The sequence below is a fragment of the Agelaius tricolor genome, unplaced genomic scaffold (genome assembly GCF_023055355.1).
Source record: "Agelaius tricolor isolate 1412-34295 unplaced genomic scaffold, bAgeTri1.0.p SCAF_5, whole genome shotgun sequence".
In the NCBI taxonomy this organism is placed as follows: Eukaryota; Metazoa; Chordata; class Aves; order Passeriformes; family Icteridae; genus Agelaius; species Agelaius tricolor.
In genome coordinates this window covers 3,525,366-3,545,791 of record NW_027269265.1, presented here as the reverse complement: position 1 = coordinate 3,545,791, position 20,426 = coordinate 3,525,366, and the positions used below count along the sequence as shown (strand labels likewise).

The 20,426-nt window shown below is 50.6% G+C and overlaps 1 protein-coding gene across 6 annotated transcripts in view; it reads right to left on the bottom strand.

Moving 5' to 3' along the window:
- The window catches only part of SAMD4A (sterile alpha motif domain containing 4A), a 103,413-nt gene that overhangs the window by 30,543 nt on the left and 52,444 nt on the right, over positions 1-20,426 (bottom strand). For all 6 annotated transcript variants that reach the window (XR_011679084.1, XR_011679081.1, XR_011679082.1 and 3 more), the window contains exon 3: positions 9,765-10,310. Coding sequence is in view for 2 of the 6 variants with exons in the window: in XM_071426127.1 (XP_071282228.1) it covers positions 9,765-10,310 (546 nt within the window). In the remaining 4 variants the exon portion in view is untranslated. The remainder of the gene's footprint in view (positions 1-9,764; positions 10,311-20,426) is intronic.

Genomic DNA, 20,426 nt, shown 5'->3' with positions numbered 1-20,426 from the left:
CCTGTGAGGGTGGGCAGGCTGTGGCACAGGGTGCCCAGAGCAGCTGTGGCTGCCCCTGGATCCCTGGCAGTGCCCAAGGCCAGGCTGGACAGGGCTTGGAGCAACCTGGGACAGTGGAAGGTGTCCCTGCCCATGGCAGAGAGTGGGACTGGATGAGCTTTAAGGTCCCTTCCAACACAAATCAGTCTGGAATTCTAAAATTCTCTACTCCCAAATCCTGAGCCCTGCAATGCTCCCCAACAATCCCCAGCAGCAAGAGGACAACCAGGGCTGGTATCACAAACCAAGTATTAATTCTTTCCCATTACTGCTCCAAATTAGCTCAGCTCAGCTTTCCACCTCCTCTACATACCCACAGCAGATGCATCCTAAAAATCTGCCTTCATCATCCTCCAAAACATTCCTGATTGCTCAGATATTGCCTCTCACTGGAGTTATGGCACAGATCCCTGCGCCAGCTAACACGAGACCGCATTGCTCAGCAAACAGGGGGGACCATGGTTACAAGAAAACATCAAATCAGAACAACCAGCCTGAAATAAAATTGCATAACGGATGGGAACAGCAAAACTTGAGGGGAAAATAAAACAAAATTAAAAAAAAAAACCCAAAAAAACCAGCTTCAAGGCTGCCAAAACTGAGCCATTGATTACAGAGCATTTGATCCATTTGCATGCAGAGAGCTTTGCTTTGGAGCTGAGATGGAAACAGTCTTAATATAGCTGGAGAGAAAATATCCTCCTTGCACTCTCCTAACTGCACTTTGATAGGAAGCAGCCACAGAGCAGATGGTGCCTATATATAATCACCAGACCTATTATCCCAGCCTCTTTTAGTAATTTGAAGGATGTGATAACCACAAGGAGAGCAGCAAATATTCCCCCACTCCTCCCTCTCTCCCTTCCCCTGCTAATTAAAATATCAAAAAAAAAAAGAAAAAAAGGAAAAAAAAAAAAAGAAAAAAAAAGGAAAAAAGGGAGGAAGCTATAATTATGGTAACGAATAAAAGAATTTCCAAATGAAGTAAATAACTATTTTGTGCACTGCTCCTTTAAACCAGAAGTCAAAAGTTAATTAAATAGCAGCGTGTTACTGAGTCAGGAGAACACAACAAGTCCCAGTGCAGTGGGGAAGGAGACTGGAGACACTCCAGATGATCCAAACCACAGCACTTCCATCCCTCCTCCGTGCCCTCCTGCCACTTGTCTGCAGATGCTGTGTGATGGTGGGGGGAAGGAGAGCTCATCTCTTTCCATCCCTCTGCTTGCCAAAGCCTGGCCTTGCACGGATTCAAAGGATGAGCAGCAGGAAGGGGAATCTCTCCAGGGGTTTCTTGCTGCATGAAGATGCTCAGGAAAACATCAGAAATGTTTTTTGTGATTTTAGTGATGCTTTGAGGGAAAGCTGGAGAATGGTGGTGTTGGGATGAGGTCACAGAGAAGCAAGAAAGGTTTGGGGAGGGAATTACTCACAAGGCCCTTAACAGATGTGAGTTAACAGTGGAGGTGCTGAGGAACATCCCTGGCTCCCAGACAGAGCCCTCAGTCCCCTGCTGATGGCTCCAGGGGTGAGCCCCATCACAAAGTGCACAGAGGAACCCAGAGGTGCTCATGGGGTGATGGCAAAAGCAAAGCTTCCCTTGGGAGAGCACCAAGCTCCCGTGCACTGAGTGAGCCCAGCTTGCTGTGCTCTGTGCCTGCATCCAACAGGCACCAGGGCAGCTGGAAAAATCCACCCAGCTCCAGGAGGGTCCATCCATCACCCAAACCTCCCTGAGAGAGGACACTGCCCAGGGGTCTGACAGAATTACTGGGGCTGTCTGACTGCCCCACAGCCCAGAGAGCATCAATCTGCTGCCCTGGCAGCTTCTGCACCACTTCCAGGTCAGAAGCAGCATTGATTGGTGACAGGAATCCCAGGGACTGTAGGATACACACAAAACCATTGCTGCTGCTTCCCAACATCCATCCTGAGACACCCAGACTGCTGTAAGGAACGTGGAGGTGGCATCAGAGCCACAAGATTCAATCTCCCCCCATCCCAATTTGCAGGTCCTACCCTCCTGTCAAGGGACAAGCAACACAACAGCAAACCATGGCAGGCATTCCCTGCCCTGAGCAGTGATTGCTCTGGGATTTCACAAGCTGGGAGGGTGGGAACATCCCTGGGTGCTGCTGGAATAGAGATTCCCAAATGAGGTGGCCCCATTCCAGCCAGGAAGCTGCAGAGCTGCTCTGTGTGTGAATTTGGGAGCAGAGCTCTGTGAGAGCACAGAGGATGCACAGTTGGAAGGGACCCAAAAGGATCATTGAATCCAGGTCTTGGCCTTGCACAGGACATTCCAAGAATCCCATTCTGTGCCTGAGAGTGTTCAAATACTCCTTGAACTCTGTCAGTCCCATTTTCCTGGGAAGCCTATTCCAGTGCCCAGCCACCCTCTGAGGGAACAACCTTTTCCTCCAACCTAAACCTCCCCTGACACAGCTTCATGCTGTTTCCATGTGTGAGCACAGACCAAACCTTGCATAAAGAAGGTCTGGAGGAAGGAACTGTGTGATCTCAGAGGATGCATGTGTGACATGCCCACTTTGGGGGCAGCCTCGTGTCTGTGGCTGGCACCCAGTGCTCCCTCTCCTCCTCTCCATCCATGCAGACCAACCATGACCTCCTCCATGGCTTACCCAACCCAGGGCTTACCCAAACCCAGGGTTTGCAAGGGTTAAGGCAGCCCAGAGCACATGGATTGCTGAAGTGCCTGGAAGCCACATTGGGTGTCACAAGGGCTGGTTTAGGAGCACTCACAGGTGTCTGTATCGACCACACATGGTTATGAGCCACCCTTGGCATCCTCACCTGGTGCAAGTCACCACTGAGCCCAGCCTCAGGGTCTGCTCTCCTCTTCTGGAGACCCTTCTGCCTTTTGGTGACATCTCTGCCTCCAAGCACCGTGGCTGGTGAGGGGTCAAGCAGAGGCACAGCCACAAGCTCTATCCTGCTGCCCATGTGAAACTCCACTTGCCAGAGCACACCAATGGGCAACGTGCTCCCCTCACTGCCTGCTCACCCTGCCTGGCAAGCAGGGATCCCTCACTTCTCCACACCTGCTACAGCAGCACCAGCACACCCCAAAAGCTGTAGGCTGCACATATGCCCTGTGCTGTCACTTGTCCCCACACGAGAGCAGAGCAGGCACAGCACTGAGGACCCTGCTCTGTCTCTGTGCTGTTACCTCAGGTAACATCAGCTCTGCCTTGCTAACCCCATCCCCACAGAGCCATCTGCATCCCCCCAGAGCTATCCACACCCTCCCTGAGACACCCACGTTCCCCCAGAGCCATCCACATCCTGCCAGAGGCACTGGAATCCCCCTTGAGCCACCCACATTCCCCAGGGCCACCTGCATGCCCTGAGAGCCAGCAGTTGATGGTAACAGACTTCTGCCCCATGGCTGCAAGGATGGGCATCCCTATGGGCAAAGCTGCCTGTGATCTGCAAGTTCCAGATGAACAAAACAGGAGAATCCCTCTTCCAGATATCCCGAGCTCAGTTCTTCGGTGGTTGATGGGTTACTCTAAGTCACCCTCCTGTGAAAATTTGTTTTTTGTTCCCTCCCAGTGCAGGTTATGATGTTTGGAAGACAAGAAATGGGCTGATGAGCTTGGGTGTGAGGCTGGGAACCCTGTGGGGATGACTGAAGGTGGGACCTCAGCATCACAAGGAGCTTTGTCACTCAGCCAAAGGCACAGTGAGAAAAGAGATCCTTTGGGAGCAAAGAAGTGAAGGGAATGTGCCACACAGGCTCAAAGGAGGATCCAAATGGGCAGGGGCAGCTAGCCTGAAGTTCAAAAGTTACAAGAGGAAGGGACACTGGCTGTAAAACACACTCAGGAGCAGGGGCAGACCCTTCCCAGCACTGCTGACACCTCAAAAGGACACTGCTCTGGTTCCCCACCACCACTCCCATCTCCAGGGCTTGGTGGCCTCCAGGGTGAGGTGGGTGACCACCCATGTCACTGACTGAGTGATGCTCTGCAGAGCTGTGGGCTGTGTCTGCCAGGGACAAAGAGCTTTGAATTTATAGAGGGGACAGAAAATCTGTATCTGCTGTTCAGTGCTGTCCATCTTCTACAGATGGACTCAAGGATCTTAAAGGTCTTTCCCAACCTAAGGGATTCTATGCTGTTCTCACTCACAGTCCTGCCTGCTGCTGCATTGATGTACATGGATTTCAGCAAATAACTCTGCTCACACCTGCTCTCCTCATACAACAATTCTGATTTCAAGCTACAGGAGTAGCAAGATTTTGTAGCACCGGGAACCTGACAAAGTGTGAGACTTGTGGAAGTGCTCTCTGCCCGTTGTGTGTGACACTAGAGGGCATGAGCAAGACAACAAATGCCCTTGTCTGCCACCACTGAGAAGCTCAAGTGTAGTAAAGGCCAACGAGCTTTTCTCAGCCTATCAGCAAAAGAGAAGACAAGCAGACATGAGAGGTGTCCCCAGCTGGCAGGATGAGTGCCAGGGTGCCAAGTCTCAGCAAGGCCAACTGAGCAACAATTTTCTGAAGGCAATTCCAAAAGCTAATCCACCCCCAGCAAGAACAGGACATTTGTTTGCTTCACTGCTGTAACCTCACTAAGACGTTTTCATTTTCTCATGACATGTTTTGCTAAGTCTGCATGGGAGGAAATGTGTTCCTCTGTGTGAGGCAAACACAAGGCTGAGGACACACAATTCCCTCCCTTCAGCTGCTGCTGAAATCTACACAGAGGACAACAACTTTGAAGGTGCCTATCAACCCAGCACAGATCAGGGTGGTCCTGTGGGTTATAACATGCAGATATCCCATTACCAGCCCAGTTTGGGTACCAGCTATGGCAACAGGGCTGTCTCCAGAGGAAGGCAGAGAGCTGCTGCACAGCAGGTAGGGGAGCAAGAGTCAGGAAACCCACACTCTGTTCATGGCAAGAGCTTTCTTGGTGTGGTTTGTTCCCCCTCAATTCCCTGATGGCTCGGGGAGAGCTCCAGCACGTTCACCTGCCCTCTCACTGGGGATTCCACAACTGCAGCAAATGTTGGAAAAATCCTGCAGGCCATGTCACACACACACACACATGTTCTAACACACAGCAGCTGCAGACCTGCCTCCAGGGCAGGACCACAGAAACACTGGATTGTTTGGGTTGGAAGGGACCTTAGAGATCATCCAGTACCATCCCTTGCCATAGAGATCATCCAGTACCATCCCTTCCACTATCCCAGGCTGCTCCAAGTCCTGCCCAATCTGGCCTTGGACACTTCCAGGGGCAGCCACAGCTTCTCTGGCCAACCAGTGCCTTGCCATCCTCACAGGGAAGAATTTCTTCCCAATATCCAGTTTAACCCTGCCCTCTGTCAGTCTGAACCTGGCCTGGGGTGCATGGAAGGAAGAGCTCTGATTTACTTCTCTTCAGCTCTAGGACAATCTGGAGATTTTTCTCTTTCAGGACAAGAAATTTGCACAGGTGAGTATTTCTCCTCCCTTGCTCTCCTTGTGTACAAACACCACCAGTTTTCTGGCAGAGCCTCCCATGGGAAGGGTGCAGCAGGCCTGAGCACCAGCATCTTTCCCATTTCTGCAGGAGAGGAAGGGTGGCTCCAGACTGGCAAGAGCTTTGCTGGCCCCAGGACCTCTCTGCTCCCTCTCAGGGGAAGCCAGGCAGTGCAGTGACACTGGAACACCAAAGAGTGCACCATCCCTCCAGTGTGAACACAGTGCCAAGGATTCCTGCTCTCTGGGATATTCCCTGGCAAGGCCTCTGACTGTATCTGTGCCTCACTGACCTGGGACTTTATGGTCCAGATGAGACCAGTGTATCTGCAATCCTCCTCCTCAGCACAGCTAATGACAGACCCTCCTTTGCACAGATTTCCATCCAAGAGGGTGGAAAACACAGGGCTGAGCTGTGCTTCCATCTGACAGCAAATCCAGCTGTGCCATCAGTGCTGGGGTGGAGCCACTTCCAGGGGCAGGGAAGGGGCTGGAGCCCCACACAAGAAGCTCTTGGCAGCTTTGCAAACCAGCTGCCTTCCTCTGTCCTTTCAGAGTTTCCAGGCCATGTCTCCATCACAAAGACGTTGTGCAAGCCCAACATTTTGCAACTGCTGCCTGACCTGGCCACAGAGGCAGGACTCCAGGCTTCACCCCATCCCCACGGGGAGCAGCTCCAGCTCCAGCTCCAGCTCCAGCTCCAGCTCCAGCTCCAGCTCCAGCCTCCTCCCTGCCTGTGCTCCCGAGCCAGGGCTGTCTGTACTCCTGGAGTGCTAAAGCTTGGTAAAAGCTGCATCTCAAGCTTTGTAGGAATTGCTGATGCAGTGGGTGGGAAGGAGCACACCAACATCACAGAATCCCAGAATGGTTTGGGATGGAAGGGACCTTAAAGCCCATCTGGTTCCACTCCCCTGCCATGGGCCAGACACCTTCCATTAGACCAGACTGAAGACTCATCCAGCCTGGCCTTGAACACTTCCAAGGATGAGGCAGCCACAGCTTCTCTGGGCCAACTTCCATTGTCTGGGGTGAGTCCTGATCACTCCAGACCCAAATTCATCACTTAGAACACTGGCCCCACTCCTGGAGCAGCATTCCTGTGGTAAATCCAGAGTGACTCCTTCAGAACATTCCAGACTTGCCTCCTGAAACATCTCCTTAAGCCTTGACTAACCTCTGCTAACCCCAGTTATGGGAGAGCTGGAGATGAACCACTCCTGAACCAAATCTCAAAACTGGAGTCTAGGTCGAGTCAAAGTCAAGGACAGCACAAAGCAAAACATCACATGAGCTCCAGCCACCCATATTTCAGCCCTGTGCCATGACAGCATTAAATCTCATTGTGCCACAGCACCAGAAGAACATAGCTCAGGCAACATCACCACATCACTGCTCTGGGAAAGATTTTGCCCCATTTTGGTGTCAGGAACAGGCAGTGGCGTTGCAGGGATGGGTCAGGGAAGGTTGAGCCCTGCAGGGTGTTGCTGGATTAAAGCCTCTGCACAGATAAACACCTCTGAGTAAGAGGGAGAACTTAAAACTAATAACAACACTAAAACCTAAACAAACACTAAGGAGTTGAGGGCTTTGCTTTGGAATAAAAGATTAATAAACATATCGATTGAGTCAAGGGGCTGGGACAAAGGCTGACAGCCGTGTTTATTTTTTAGCATCTATCTGTGGACTTACCAGGCTTTTGCCCAAGCCAAATATTGTGTTAAGGAAGTTTATGAACTGACACATGAAGTGTGGTTGGGTCACCTCCAGCTCAGCCCACGGCTGTCTGAGCATGGTGCCACCAAAATACGTCTGCAGGAGTTACAACAGCCTAACCCGTGGGCCTGGACTATCGCTAGCAGAGGATGATGCAGCCAAGCAAGTGGCAGAGATTGAGGAGGAATTCAAGCAGAGGACTGGGTGAAGTGTAGGGCTCTTGGCAGACCCACAGGTGATCCTGTTCAGCTGCTGCTGAACACACTGAATTCTGAGAGAATTTAGGAGAAGCCACAGCACTGCAGCAGCTCAGGCACTGCAGCAGTTCAGCTGTTGCCTCAGTTTTGGAATCTTGTGCCAACACCTGGGGACCGCAACGGGCAAGGGGTGGGTCAATGCTTCTGCTCAGAGCTAAATGTGAGCACAGAAAGGCTCAAAAATCCACCAAGGCGTTTGTGGAAAGAGTCCTTCAAGACCTAACACTTGCAAGAGCTCCAGCCACTGTCAGTGATCAACCAGCTGAACCCACCACACCTCCCTGCTCCCAGATCCTGACACGAGGAGCCAGACCCTTTCCATGGTGTGCAAAGCCTCTGAACCACCAGGCATGCAAAAACCACATGGAAAACCCCCCCAAAAAAACCCCTTGGAGAGCTTTAACAAACCGACTGCAAGTAGATTCATGGGGTTTTTCTCACCCTGCCTCCTTGTTAGACCTTCCCATGCAGCTCAGTCACCCTGGAACAGCTTCACAAGCACAGGGTCTGGCTCTCAGAGAATTGCACATCACACAATCCCACAGCAGCAGGAGCTGGGGGCTTCACAGACAGGGGGCTGGATGGGAATGATGGTTTAGAGCCTGTGGAGAAGCTGAGAGCCTTCTGCTAAATCCCCACCTGCCTGCAAGGATGGACACAGGAGAGGCAGGGACCAGGGTGCTGCAGCAATAAACCCAGAGCTGTGTTTTATAGTGCTGCTGATTTGAAACACCACTTAAAAAAAAAAAGGCAATTCTTACAGGAGAGAGAAAAGCCCAGAAGCCTTAAATGACCATTTTAAAGCTTTTAGCTATTTAATTGTGGCTTTCCACACTCTAATAAAGAAACCAGGGCTGCTGCCACAACAAGCCTCTCCTCCCCAAAGTGCTCTCGGCATCCCTGATTTCTAGGAGATGCTGATAAAGCATCTTGGAGAGATTTCTGAGTATCCCAGAGTGAAGGAGGACATGCAGCCCTGCAGGTGACATGGTGGCAGTCACCCAAAGGTGTGACAGAGTGAGTGGGTGGGCAGGGGAGCTTCTGAACCCCACTGAGAATCATCTTTTCAGCGTTGCATTCCTGCTGTCCCAAAGAAGGCTCACAGGAATCAATGGCTGCTTTGAACACCAGTTGTAGCTGCACTACAGCTTCACACAAAACCCAGTGCTGGACAGATCTCCAGTCATGGAGCTCTCCATGTGTCCAAGCCTTGGCTTGGGCTCTGCACCATCCATCAAAGCCTGGCAAGGTCTCCATGGGAGAAGAACCACCCAGCTCTCCTGGAAAACACTGAGGACTGTCCATTAAACTCCTCTGTCACCACCAGCCTCACACCTCTGCCCTGCAAATACAAGGGAACCTTTTCAGATACCCTGAAGCTGGTGGATTCCTGCTCTGCTTCCAAAACTTTTGCCTGCACTCATGGTCCCAATCCCATCTCCTCTCAGTAAGTCCTCAGCACGCTTTTGGACTTGCCTCAAGGCCTCCAGCTCACTTTTGGACATGAAGCATCGGTTTCCTGCTTGCTTTAGGCACTCTTGAAAAATGAACTGTAAATCTACACAAAGCTGCATGAAACACAAGGGGTTCCCTTCAGTAAGGCCCATCTAACTTTTTCTTACTCTTTGCTGTTTTCCCTCCTCTCCAGCTCCCAGGTGCCACAGACACATTTTATGAAAAATCCTTTCCTTAGGATTTTTTTTTCCTCCTCCCTGAGAAGCTGAGAGGCCTCAGGGACAAAATGTAAACAATGGTTATCTGCTGCTGGGAATGCAACAGGGGATCTGTGATTGGTCTCATGTGGTTGTTTCTAATAATGGCCAATCACAGTCAGCTGGCTCGGACTCTCTGTCTGAGACACAAGCTTTTGTTATCATTCCTTCTTTTTCTATTCTTAGCCAGCCTTCTGATGGAATAATTTCTTCTATTCTTTTAGTATAGTTTTAGTATAATATATATAATAAAATAATAAATCAAGCCTTCTGAAACATGGAGTCAGATCCTCATCTCTTCCCTCATCCCAAGACCCCTGCGAGCACCGTCACACCCAGGTCTTTAAAACCCCATAATGCTGGAAGAAAAAAAAACCCCAACAAGGCAAGCAGGAAATAAAAAAACGCAGGTGAGGAAAGGAAAAATAAAGAAAAAAAAAAAAAGAGTTTTCTATGGCCCAGATGAGTTCAGCCCCTGTGCTAACCACGCCAAAGCAGCAATTCCTAGTGGGATGGGGGGGACTGTCCCCAGATCCTCCCGTGAGTACTCACTGGTGCTTGTGCTAGTGCCGATGGTGTTGATGGTGGTGGGGACGGAGGAGGAGGAGTAGAGGGGCAGGTGGCCGTTCTCACAGGCCAGGTTTTTGTCCTGCCAGCTGGAGGCGCTGACGCTGATGCCGGAGTCCCTGGAGTTCTGCCAGCCGTTGTTGAGTTTGTCGTCGGAGTTCTGTCTTTGGTGATAGTAGTGAGCCTGCCCGTAGTCCAGCGAGTCCGAGCGGCCCCGGCCCTGCCCGCCAAAGCCCCCCGACGACGACGACGACAACGACGACGACGTGCGGTCCTCCAGGTGGTTGAGCCACATGGCCAGGGCGCTCCTGTCCTCCAGGGAGGTGGCAGGGTGGATCAAGGCGTAGGACAGCAGCTGCCTGCTCTCCTCGATGTGCTGGTTGTGCTCAATGGAGTGCGCCAGGATTTTGGGCAAGAGTTTCATGTACTCGACTTTCGCCTCGATGTTGCCGGGCTTGAGTAAAGGCAGGTGGGTCAGCAAGAGGGAGATCACTTTGTCCTTGGATTCCTGTTGCCACTGGTTAATGATTCCTGTTGAAGGAATAAGGAGGGGGGGAAAAAGGGAGATTAATGAGAAATTGATAAACAGAGGTAATAAAGAAATAACCGGGTCCTGGCAGGGTAAATGCGACACGCCGAAGGGATTTGCACATGTGTGGTTGTCACAGACATGTTTTATGAAAAATCCTTTCCTTAGGATTTTTTTTCTCCTGAGAGGCCTCAGGAACAAAATGTAAACAATGATTATCTGCTGCTGTGGAATGCAACAGGTGCATCTTTGAGTGGTCCATGTTGGTTGTTTCTAATTAATGGCCAATCACAGTCAGCTGGCTTGGACTCTCTGAGAGTCAGGAGCTTTTGTTTTCATTCTTCTTCTTGCTTGCTTCTGATGAAATCCTTTCTTCTATTCTTTTAGTATAGTTTAAATATAATATATATCATAAAATAATAAATCAAGCCTTCTAAACATGGAGTCAACATTCTCGTCTCTCCCCTGGTCCTGGGACCCCTGTGAACACCACCATATGTGGCAGCACAACATGAGCATCTCCCTGGCAAGGGGGTCACTGTTGTATTGCACTAAATAGTTATCCAGACACGGATTCTTACAGGTCACCACCCTCCAAAACCACTGTCAGGGCAAAGCTTGCCAAACTGGATGCCAAAAGTTACCAAATGCCCCTGAAAATCACTGAAAAAAACAAACTACACCCAACTCTATGTGGGAAATGCATTTATAGCCATTTTCCAACTGTACTGCTGTCGCTCTTATTTTAATCAAAATCATGATTTGGCCCAAATTTTTCATACTGTTGCAGATTACAGAAAATACTACACAAAAGCACTCAGTGGGTAAAGCTAACCTTTCAAAAGAACTTGGCTGAAAAATTGAAAAGGTCAAGATTCAAAGGAGATAACACAGGAGAGAACCCCAGAGGAAACACAATCATCCATCCAGGGTGTTGGTGCATCCACCAGCCCCAAAGGAAAGGAGGGAAGCAGCCCCAGAGCTCCTGTTCCTCTGTTAGAGCACAGCAAATAGGAGAGGTTTCAGAAGAAGAAGGAAAAAAGAAAGAAAAGAAACCTAGGGGTTGGATTTAAATACACAGAAGGAAAAGTCAGGGAATTACAAACTGGTCACTTAACTGGAACTCCTGGAAAACTGATGGAACAAATAATGAAACAACCTATTTGTAAGCACTTAGGAGATAACAAGATGATAAGTGACTGCCGACACCCATTTGTCAAGAGCAATTTGATTTCCTTCTGCGACAGAGCAACTGGCCTGTGAATAGCTGGAGGAACAGGCAGTGCTGTATATCTTGATATTCATTAGGTGCTGCTGCACATGGCTCCCTCAGCAGCACAGCAGAGAGAAACTGCTCTAATGTGGGCACACAACTCATCTGAAAAGCACATGGAGGGAGCTGGTGCTGCTGATTCACTGTGAGACTCAGAGGATGTGCTGGGCAAGGAGACCTGTCCTGGGCCTGGCACCACCCAGAATGTCACTGGTGATAAGGGTGATGTGATAAACGTGATCAGCATGCAGGTATTGTGCAAAGAGAAAGGAAAACACTCCAGGAAACTGGACTAGAGGTCAAACAGTGCTGAGGATTCAAAGGGGTGGCATGAAGCTGGGTCAGGGGAGGTTTAGGCTGGAGATCAGGAAAAGGTTCTTAGATTCTTTCCCCAGAGGGTGGTGGGGCACTGAGCAGGCTCCCCAGGGACTGGTCACAGCACCAGCCTGCCAGAGCTCCAGGACAATTTGGACAATGCTCTCAAGCACAGGATGGGATTGGAGTGTCCTGAGCAGGGTCAGGAGCTGGACTCGATGATCCTTGTGGGTCTCCTTCCAGCTCAGGACATTCTATGAGACTGGAAGAGATGTGAAAAGAACATCTGCATGAAGCAGGTGCAAACATCTGCATGAAGCAGGTGCAAACATCTGCATGCAGGTGAGAACAAAGGGCTGTGCAGCACGAGGTGGGCAAGGGCCTGGCTTGGGAAGCACCACCTCAGTCAGACACCATTGACGCACAGAAAATCCGCACCAGGCAGCCTGAGCCTGGCTGAGAGGTGAACACTGGCATGGACAAGCTGCTCTCCACCTCTGCTGCTGCCCAGGGAGATGCTGGAGTCACCACCTCTGGAGGGATTTAGCAGCTGTGAGGATGTGGCCCTTGGGGACATGGGTCAGTGGTGGCCTTGGCAGTGCTGGGGGAATGGTTGAACTCAGTGATCTTGGAGGGATTTTCCAACCTAAACAATTCTATGATTCTCTGACTTGAACTGCAGCAAAGATGAATGAGGTTGGACATGATGAAAGTGCCTTCTGTAAGCCCAGGACATTGTGAGATCTCCATCACCAGAGGTTTCTCTGAAGAGCTAAAACAAACTCCAAGCACCTACCAAATCTACCCAGACCAGCCAACAGACACTCCCCAGCCCCAGGGCAGTCTCTCCTCCAGTGCTGACCAAATCCCTCTGCAAAGCCTTCAAATCTCCAGCCCTGTCTTAGGCTGTGCTACAGGAGCCACAACTGAGCTGTGTGCTGGAGAATGCTCCTTCCTCCTTGCTTTAAACACACTGCCCAAAGCTTCATCAGGTGAAATGTTGAAAAAATCCCCCAAAATTTTATGTTTTCCCTCCCTGTCTGCTGTCTTCAATCCATTCCACACAAGAAGCTGCTCCAAATCACTGATTATCCCTATAGCCTCTGTGTGGTTCTGAGTAGGGTAACTGAACCCACACCACTGAAATGCAGGTCTGGATCTCCATCTGTAGGATCATTCATCAGGTTTGCTCTTGGGAAGGCACAAGAGCAAATCAATGTCCAGCTCAGGATATTCTGTGACCCAGAAATTGGACTCTACAATCCATGTGGCTCCCCTCCATCTCAGGATATTCCATGATATTCCATGATTCTATGACTCTGCATGACCCATGCTGCCAGCCAGCAGCTAACCCAACCCTCCCACCATCTCTGACCCAGAAAAGGGCTGCTAGAGCAGCAACTTCTCCCAGTTGGGGCCAAACTCTGTCCCTCAGTTTCCTGACACGACTGTGGCGGTGAGCAGCACTCACCCCTCCACATTCACCCTCCCAGTTCCAAGGCATGCAACTGTTTTAATAGGAAGCCACTAGATGGCTTGCTGGAAACACTGGAGACTCTCCCTGGAACTTTCTGCACTGGTATTTACTTCTCCAGAGCTCCCCCTCCTCCAGAGCCACTTCCTGAGCCAGCACAGCGTGCCCGAGCCGTCCTGTGCCGAAAGGAGCAAGGGACACGACGTGGCACAGCTCTGGTGGAGAAGGAACTGCTGCATTGCAGCAGAGGGGACTTGTGGTGCTCTGGGTGTGCTCCTGTGCCCATGGGAATGCTGTGAGGTTGTTTTGGTGCTAAAAAAATGGGATTTGGGAGAGCAACACTCAGCATAAGTGATGCTGTAAAGGATACACGAGTGTAGTGGGACTCAAGGCTCACCAGTGCATATCCATATTTTCCATATGCAGATGTCCCTGCTCCAGGCAAGGCTTCCTGTTGGGATGAATGTGATTTATCTCTCCCCTCTCTCTTAGTCAGCTGCCTGGTGAGTTGAAAACATGTTTTATTTTCTCCCATCCTCCTGCAGAGAGGGATGTCACACCCCGATATTTTATCATCCTTCTCATGGTGGTTCAGCAGCACTTTCAGGCTGGCACAGCCAAACCCCAGCCTGGCACCAGCTGGGATTCTGTAGCAGCTCAGATAAACTGAGAAATCAAAGACCATTAAAAAAAAACGGCCTGCAATGCACTGCTCAAAGAAGTTGGTGCCACTTAAACACAGGAGGAAAATACACATAGAAAAAGCTGAGTCTGGTGTAAACTGGGTGCAGGAGAGGAGGAGGAGGAGGAGGAGGAAGAGGAGGGAGGCAGGTGGCCGTGGCTGGGCTCCTCCTCCTCACATGGGGCCGAGCTGAGCACGAAGGTCCCCACTGGGGAAACACAGGATGGCGCCAGAGCTGCTTCTTGGGAACTTTGCCTTGGACCTCCAAGAGATTCGGGGGTTTAAACCACAGCCCCAAAAAGATGGAGCACTGACACAGAAGCCTGTGGCTGATGAAGGGCTGGGTGCCCCAGCCCAGGCGGGAGCTGGTCTCCTTCTCAGGCAGCAGCAGGATGTGCACAATTAAACAGAAATGGAAAATAATTAGATCTGAAAGAGGTTTGGCTCTCTCTGAGATGGGGCAGAAGGTCAGGCTTAATCCTATCTGCCAGAAAATAGAGGGATCTGGAGAGGGCAGAGCAGGAGAGGGAAGCTGGCGCTGCCTGTGGGCAGGGGGAGAGGGGCTGGCAACACCCCAGAGCCCCCTTCAGCCCCTCACCTGCTCCCATGCACTCCTGGCCATCTGGGATATCCCATCCTTTACTGCCAGAACAAACACTCTGGGGCAGCTGAGACTGGGAATTGTTTGGGATCCCACATGCCAGGGTCCTGACACGATACCTGTGGTGGGTCACAGGCACCAATCTCAGGACAGACTCATTCATTCTCCTGGATGCTGCTGCAGGGATGCCTGGTGCTTCCCAGGACAGACTCATTCATTCTCCTGGATGCTGCTGCAGGGATGCCTGGTGCTTCCCATCATGAGGATTTCACTGCTCTGTGCAATGTCACTGGCAAATCCGAGCATAGAGAGAGCCCCAAAGTTAGAGCCCCCCCCACCTTGCTGCCTTGAAATGCCCCAAAATCCCTGTCCTGCCCACTGCTGCCACTGAACTCCCATCTCTTTTTGGAGATGAGGTAAGATAACAACTGACCAGCCCTGCACTGGGAAGGGATGGGAGCTGCTGGTACCCCTGAAGCAGAAAATCCCAGTTTTTATTATGGGACGTTTTCTTGGATGAGAAGCTGAATGAAGGTGGGATGTGAAACTACCTTCTACTGAAGGATTACTTAACTGACAGGATTTTGCTGCTAGACAGCCCAGCTGATGCATGTGCAGCATGCCTGAGGATAAATCCAGCTCCAAATATAGCTGGGTCCTGCTTCCAAGACTGCAACCTGTGCTTGTGCTATGAATAGGACCAACACCATCCCCAAAACTGGGGCTTCTGGCTGGAAAACGAGGTGAAATTTGTAAATTTATTAATCCATTAAGGGATTTCTCTGCTTAATCACTGCTGGATCCCTGCAAACTGTTAATTTGTTAATTGCCACCATGTCCAGTGGTGATGGATCCACCCCTAATGCTGCACTGCAGGAGGGACCTTCCTGCCTTTACTCTGAGGGATGAGGGGGTTATTTCTACCACCAGCAAGGCTCATGGTTATGATGTCCTGGGAACAGTCACAGTTTTCCAAATGTAAAGCCAGACCAGATGGACAAAGGCAGGACAGACACAGTCCCTGCAAAAAACAACATGAGTAGCACACTGGTGCCTGCATTTACAAACCCTGAAGAGCCAAACTGCAGGGGTTTAATTCTAGTTTTGGTTTTTGTGAAGAGACCTGTGGGTCAGAAGATTGCAGTTTAAAAGCACCACCCCTGGTGAGAGGGATGGCCAAGAGCAGCTGTCAGCACAGGAGAAGAATGTGGGGGTCTCACCAGGTTTCTTGTCTTCAAGGAACAACAATGATGCCAAGTAACTCTCAAGCACTTGAAAGAACCCAAAAATCAACCAAACCCATCCAAGGTAAACCATTTCATTTTGAAAGCAGAAATTGGGTTCTCCTCCTGTTACTGTACACAACTTATTTCACAGTGAAACACAAGCCAAGTGAAGTGTCCAGAGGAGGCCACGGAGATGCTCCAAGGAAGGGCTGGAGCCAGGCTGGGAGAGCTGGGGGCGCTCACCTGGAGAGGAGAAGGCTCCAGGGAGAGCTCAGAGCCCCTGGCAGGGCCTGAAGGAGCTCCAGGAGAGCTGGAGAGGGACTGGGAACAAGGGATGGAGGGACAGGAGCCAGGGAATGGCTCCCAGTGCCAGAGGGCAGGGATGGGTGGGAGATTGGGAATTCCTGGCTGGGAGGGTGGGCAGGCCCTGGCACAAGTGCCCAGAGCAGCTGTGGCTGCCCCTGGATCCCTGGCAGTGTCTAAGGTCAGGCTGGACAGGGCTTGGAGCAGCCTGGGATGGTTGAAGGTGTCCCTGCCCATGGCAGGAGGTTGGAATGAAGTGGTCTTCAAGGTCCCTTCCAATCCAAAGCATTCCAGGATTCCATGAATTTGCTGATTGTGATTCAGAGATGAGTGATGTGTACCTTATGAAACAGACAACAGCTTATCCTGAGCAACAAGGACACCAATTTGAAGACTTGAAGTGTTTTTAAAACTGCCCAAGGATCTTCCAAGTAACAAAGAGGACATTCACACAGGAGGTTTGGTATCATTGCCCCTCAATGCCAAGTCAGTGCACTTAAGGGCTCCAGTTGTCAGCAAATTGCTCTTAAATTACTGTTTTATTATGCCCTTGTTTTCAGTTTTCCATAAAAAGTTCTCAAAAGCCCATTCAGATAATTTGCCCAAGCAAGAAATGACTAAGAGAGGGATTCATAGGATCATTAAGGTTGGAAAAGACCTCTAAGATCATTGAGTCCAACCATTAACCAGATGCTCAAATCTGAAGGGCACCCTCTAAGCACCTTCCCAGAAGGGCTGCAATGAATTGCACTCTCAGATGTATTTGGGGAGAAAAACCAGGAATTTGCACTAAAAGTTTAGGTTGGGATCCTTGATTTTGTAAAGTGACAAACTGCAGCATCAGGGACTGGAGAGAGGAGCTGGGTGCTCCTAGATGGCAAGGAAGCTTTTCTGGGGATGGACAACACCAAGGTTTTCATGTCTTGGATGGCCAACAGCAAAAGAGAAATCCAAACCATGCTTAGGCAGCTGGCAAGTGCTTCCAGTGAGCCTGGAATCAGTGGCCACAGAGCAGGAGATGGCTATTTCTGGGTTTGCAGGAAGGTGTTTCAAGAGGCTTCCTCAGCAGCTCCCAGAAGAGGCTCCCATTGTTTGCCATTTCCTGGACTATGAACGTGAAACTGAATCTGGGTGATGGGCAGAGCTATGTGGAGGGCACCCACTTTTTATTGTCAAGAGGCAGAAAAATCAGCACCTGGACTCATCCTGCTGTGCAAAGACCCAGCAGCACATCACCACTCACCAGCTTCTCCACACATCCATGGGAGATGCTGCACTTCCTTCAAAATCCTCCAAATATGCAAACGAGGTCATCTCCAGTCAGGATCTCACACCTATTCCAGCTCCCTGGATGCCTTCACCAGGGCAAAAGGGGTCAAGAAACCTGACCCTGCATATGAACACAGCCCAACAACCTGAGCTTGGCCACAGCATCATCTCTCAGTGGGTGACCATCATCAGACAAACCTGAATTCTATGTCTAGTTGTTCCAGTTTCTCCCAAGCACTTCTGTTTGCCTTCATTTCCAGTTGAATTTATCTGGTTTTATGCTGGAATTCATCTGCTTCAGATTCTGAACTAGAGGATCTTTAAGGTTCCTCCCAACCCAAACCATTCAGTGATTCTATGAGCGGGGTGGAGAAACCACAGCCCACCTCACACAGGGCAGTTTGCTGCAAAGATAAAGCAGAGGAGCCAAAAAAATCAAGAGATTTCACCCACAAGTCCGAATTTGCACCAAGTGCATCAGCCAAGGGCAGGTTGCTGCCAGTCCCAGCCTTCCCACAACTGGGTTTACTGGTGTGTGAGGTGGTCCAGCTGCCCACCACCCATCACAGAAATCCACTCTCCAACAGTACTGCAGACACAAACCTCTGCCCTGGCTCCTGCTGCAGCAGCTCGATTGAAGGTGAAGCACAAAGTGTTTCCAGCTGAAGGGATTTAAATTATTATTTGCAGTAATTAGCACCTGCACGTTGACCCAGTCACAATACTTTGTTTGGGCAATTTTACATCATTCCCTTCGTAAATCAGCCTCACTCAAAAGGCCAACATGAAGGAAAACGAAGCGAGAATCCTGTTGGAAGCACTCTGTACCCCATCCAGAGCACATCAATACCTTCACTGTTAAATCTGGCAGCCTTCTCCCTCTACCAGAGGCCAAATAATCAGAATTTCAGCATGTGCCTCCTCGTTATTGTGACCGGCGCTAATTAAAAGGAAAAACATCTCAGTGATAAACGTTACTGCTGACCTGCCAAGTGCAGCAGGCAGAGAGGCAGTCATTGAAACACTGCTGAACCTGAATCCTGCTCCTCATCCCCCCAAGACTGATGCCAACACAGGGGAGAAGACACCCGTGATGCTTCCAAGCTCCTCCACATCCGTGAGGCTGCAGCATAAATCCCAACAAGGAACCCAAAAAACAACCAAACCCATCCAAGATAAACCATGGTCTCACCAGGTGACTCGTCCTCAAGGAAAAACAATAATGCCAAGTGCTCTCAAGCACTTGAAAGAACCCAAAAAACAACCAAACCCATCCAAGACAAAGACAAACCATTTCATTTTGAAAGCAGAAATTGGGTTCTCCTCCTGTTACTATACACAACTTATTTCACAGTGAAACACAAGCCAAGTGAAGTGTCCAGAGGAGGCCACAGAGATGCTCCAAGGGCTGGAGCCAGGCTGGGAGGGCTGGGGGTGCTCACCTGGAGAGGAGAAGGCTCCAGGAAGGGCTCAGAGCCTGCTCCAGGTCTGGATTTATGCCTGAGCCAGGGCTGACCTCAGAGGGGTGGGAGGACCTAATGCCACACGTCTGGAGGCAGCAGGAGCCGTGCCAAGCAGCGCTGTGCCTGCTGGACCCACGGCTGCTGGCACCTCCAGGGCAGGCCAGCTCTGCATCCTGGGCACAGCTTCCTCACAGGTCACCAAAACTGCTCACCCCAGTGGATAATGTGGGATCTGACAGAGGAAAAGCCCATAAACCCCCGTGGGTGGCTTTTTGCTGTCACTCCCTTCCATTCAGGCCAGCTTGGGGAGGAATTGGGAATCACCGGTGAAGCTCTTGCCTTGGAACAAGTCTTTGCTAGGAGCTGGGAACAGCCTGCAGAAAAGCCCTGGACACCAGGAGGGCGTGGGGAGTGCTGTGTGTGGGATTCAGGGCTCTGCACTGCCCCTCCCACAGCACCCAATCCTACAGCTTTGAACCTCCAGCTCCAACACACTCAGTGCTACCCCAGCATCTTTGGTCTATAATGAGATATAAAAAGGCAACCACACAATTCCCCTTTCCCTGACTGGTCACTTTCCTTTCCTGGGCAGATTCAAGGGTGGACAACCTCTCTGAAGGACAGGTGGACCTTCTGTCTACCAGCTCCCACAAGGAGAGGACAGACAGACATCACACAAGGCACATGCAGCCACATCCCACCTCACACCCTGGCTCTGTCTGAGCCCGATGGAAAATCCGCCAGTGATGCACAGCAACCTCTGGGTTCACATGGTGCTGGCTCCCCTCCGTGTTTCCAGCAGCTACATCACACTCTAAGAGGCTAAAAATACATTAGGAAAGTACTTAATGTTTCTTTTCCACCAGAGCTGCTGCAGAGCAGCTCCAAGGGGGAGGGGAGGTGAACAGACCAGAGCAGATGCAGGGAAGGGAGGCAAAAAAATGGAGCAATGGAGCAATGTGGGGCAGCACATCCCACAAAAGGTGGTGGCCTGGGAAATCCCCACTGCAGGCAGCACTTGGAAAAACAAAGCAAGAGCCACGTAACCATGAAAAGCAAAGTGTTTCTGAATACAGAGAGGATTTAAGGCCAGGCTGGACAGGACTTGGAGCAACCTGGTCTAGTGGGAGGTGTCCCTGTCCGTGGCAAGGGTTGGAATGAGCTGATCTTTAAGGTGCCTTCCAGCCCAAACCAATCTGTGATTCTGTGGTTCAGCACTGACAAGAGCACAGAAGAATTCATGAAGGAGCATCTCCTCCATTCCTAATTACCAAGATTAAGGAGCTCCATGTAAATTAATTACACAATATTCCTTGTTAAATGCAGCAGTGAATATTTAACCACCAAACCCAATTATGTTCCAAAGAGATAATCTTCCTGCAATGGCCCCAACGTTCCCCTGTGTGCCACAGGTGAGTCCTTCACCACCCAGGGCCCAGGCAGGAGGGATGGGTTTGTCAGCACACCTGGGTGGCAAGAGGCACATGGGCTGCTGCTCTTCACTTTGGAAGA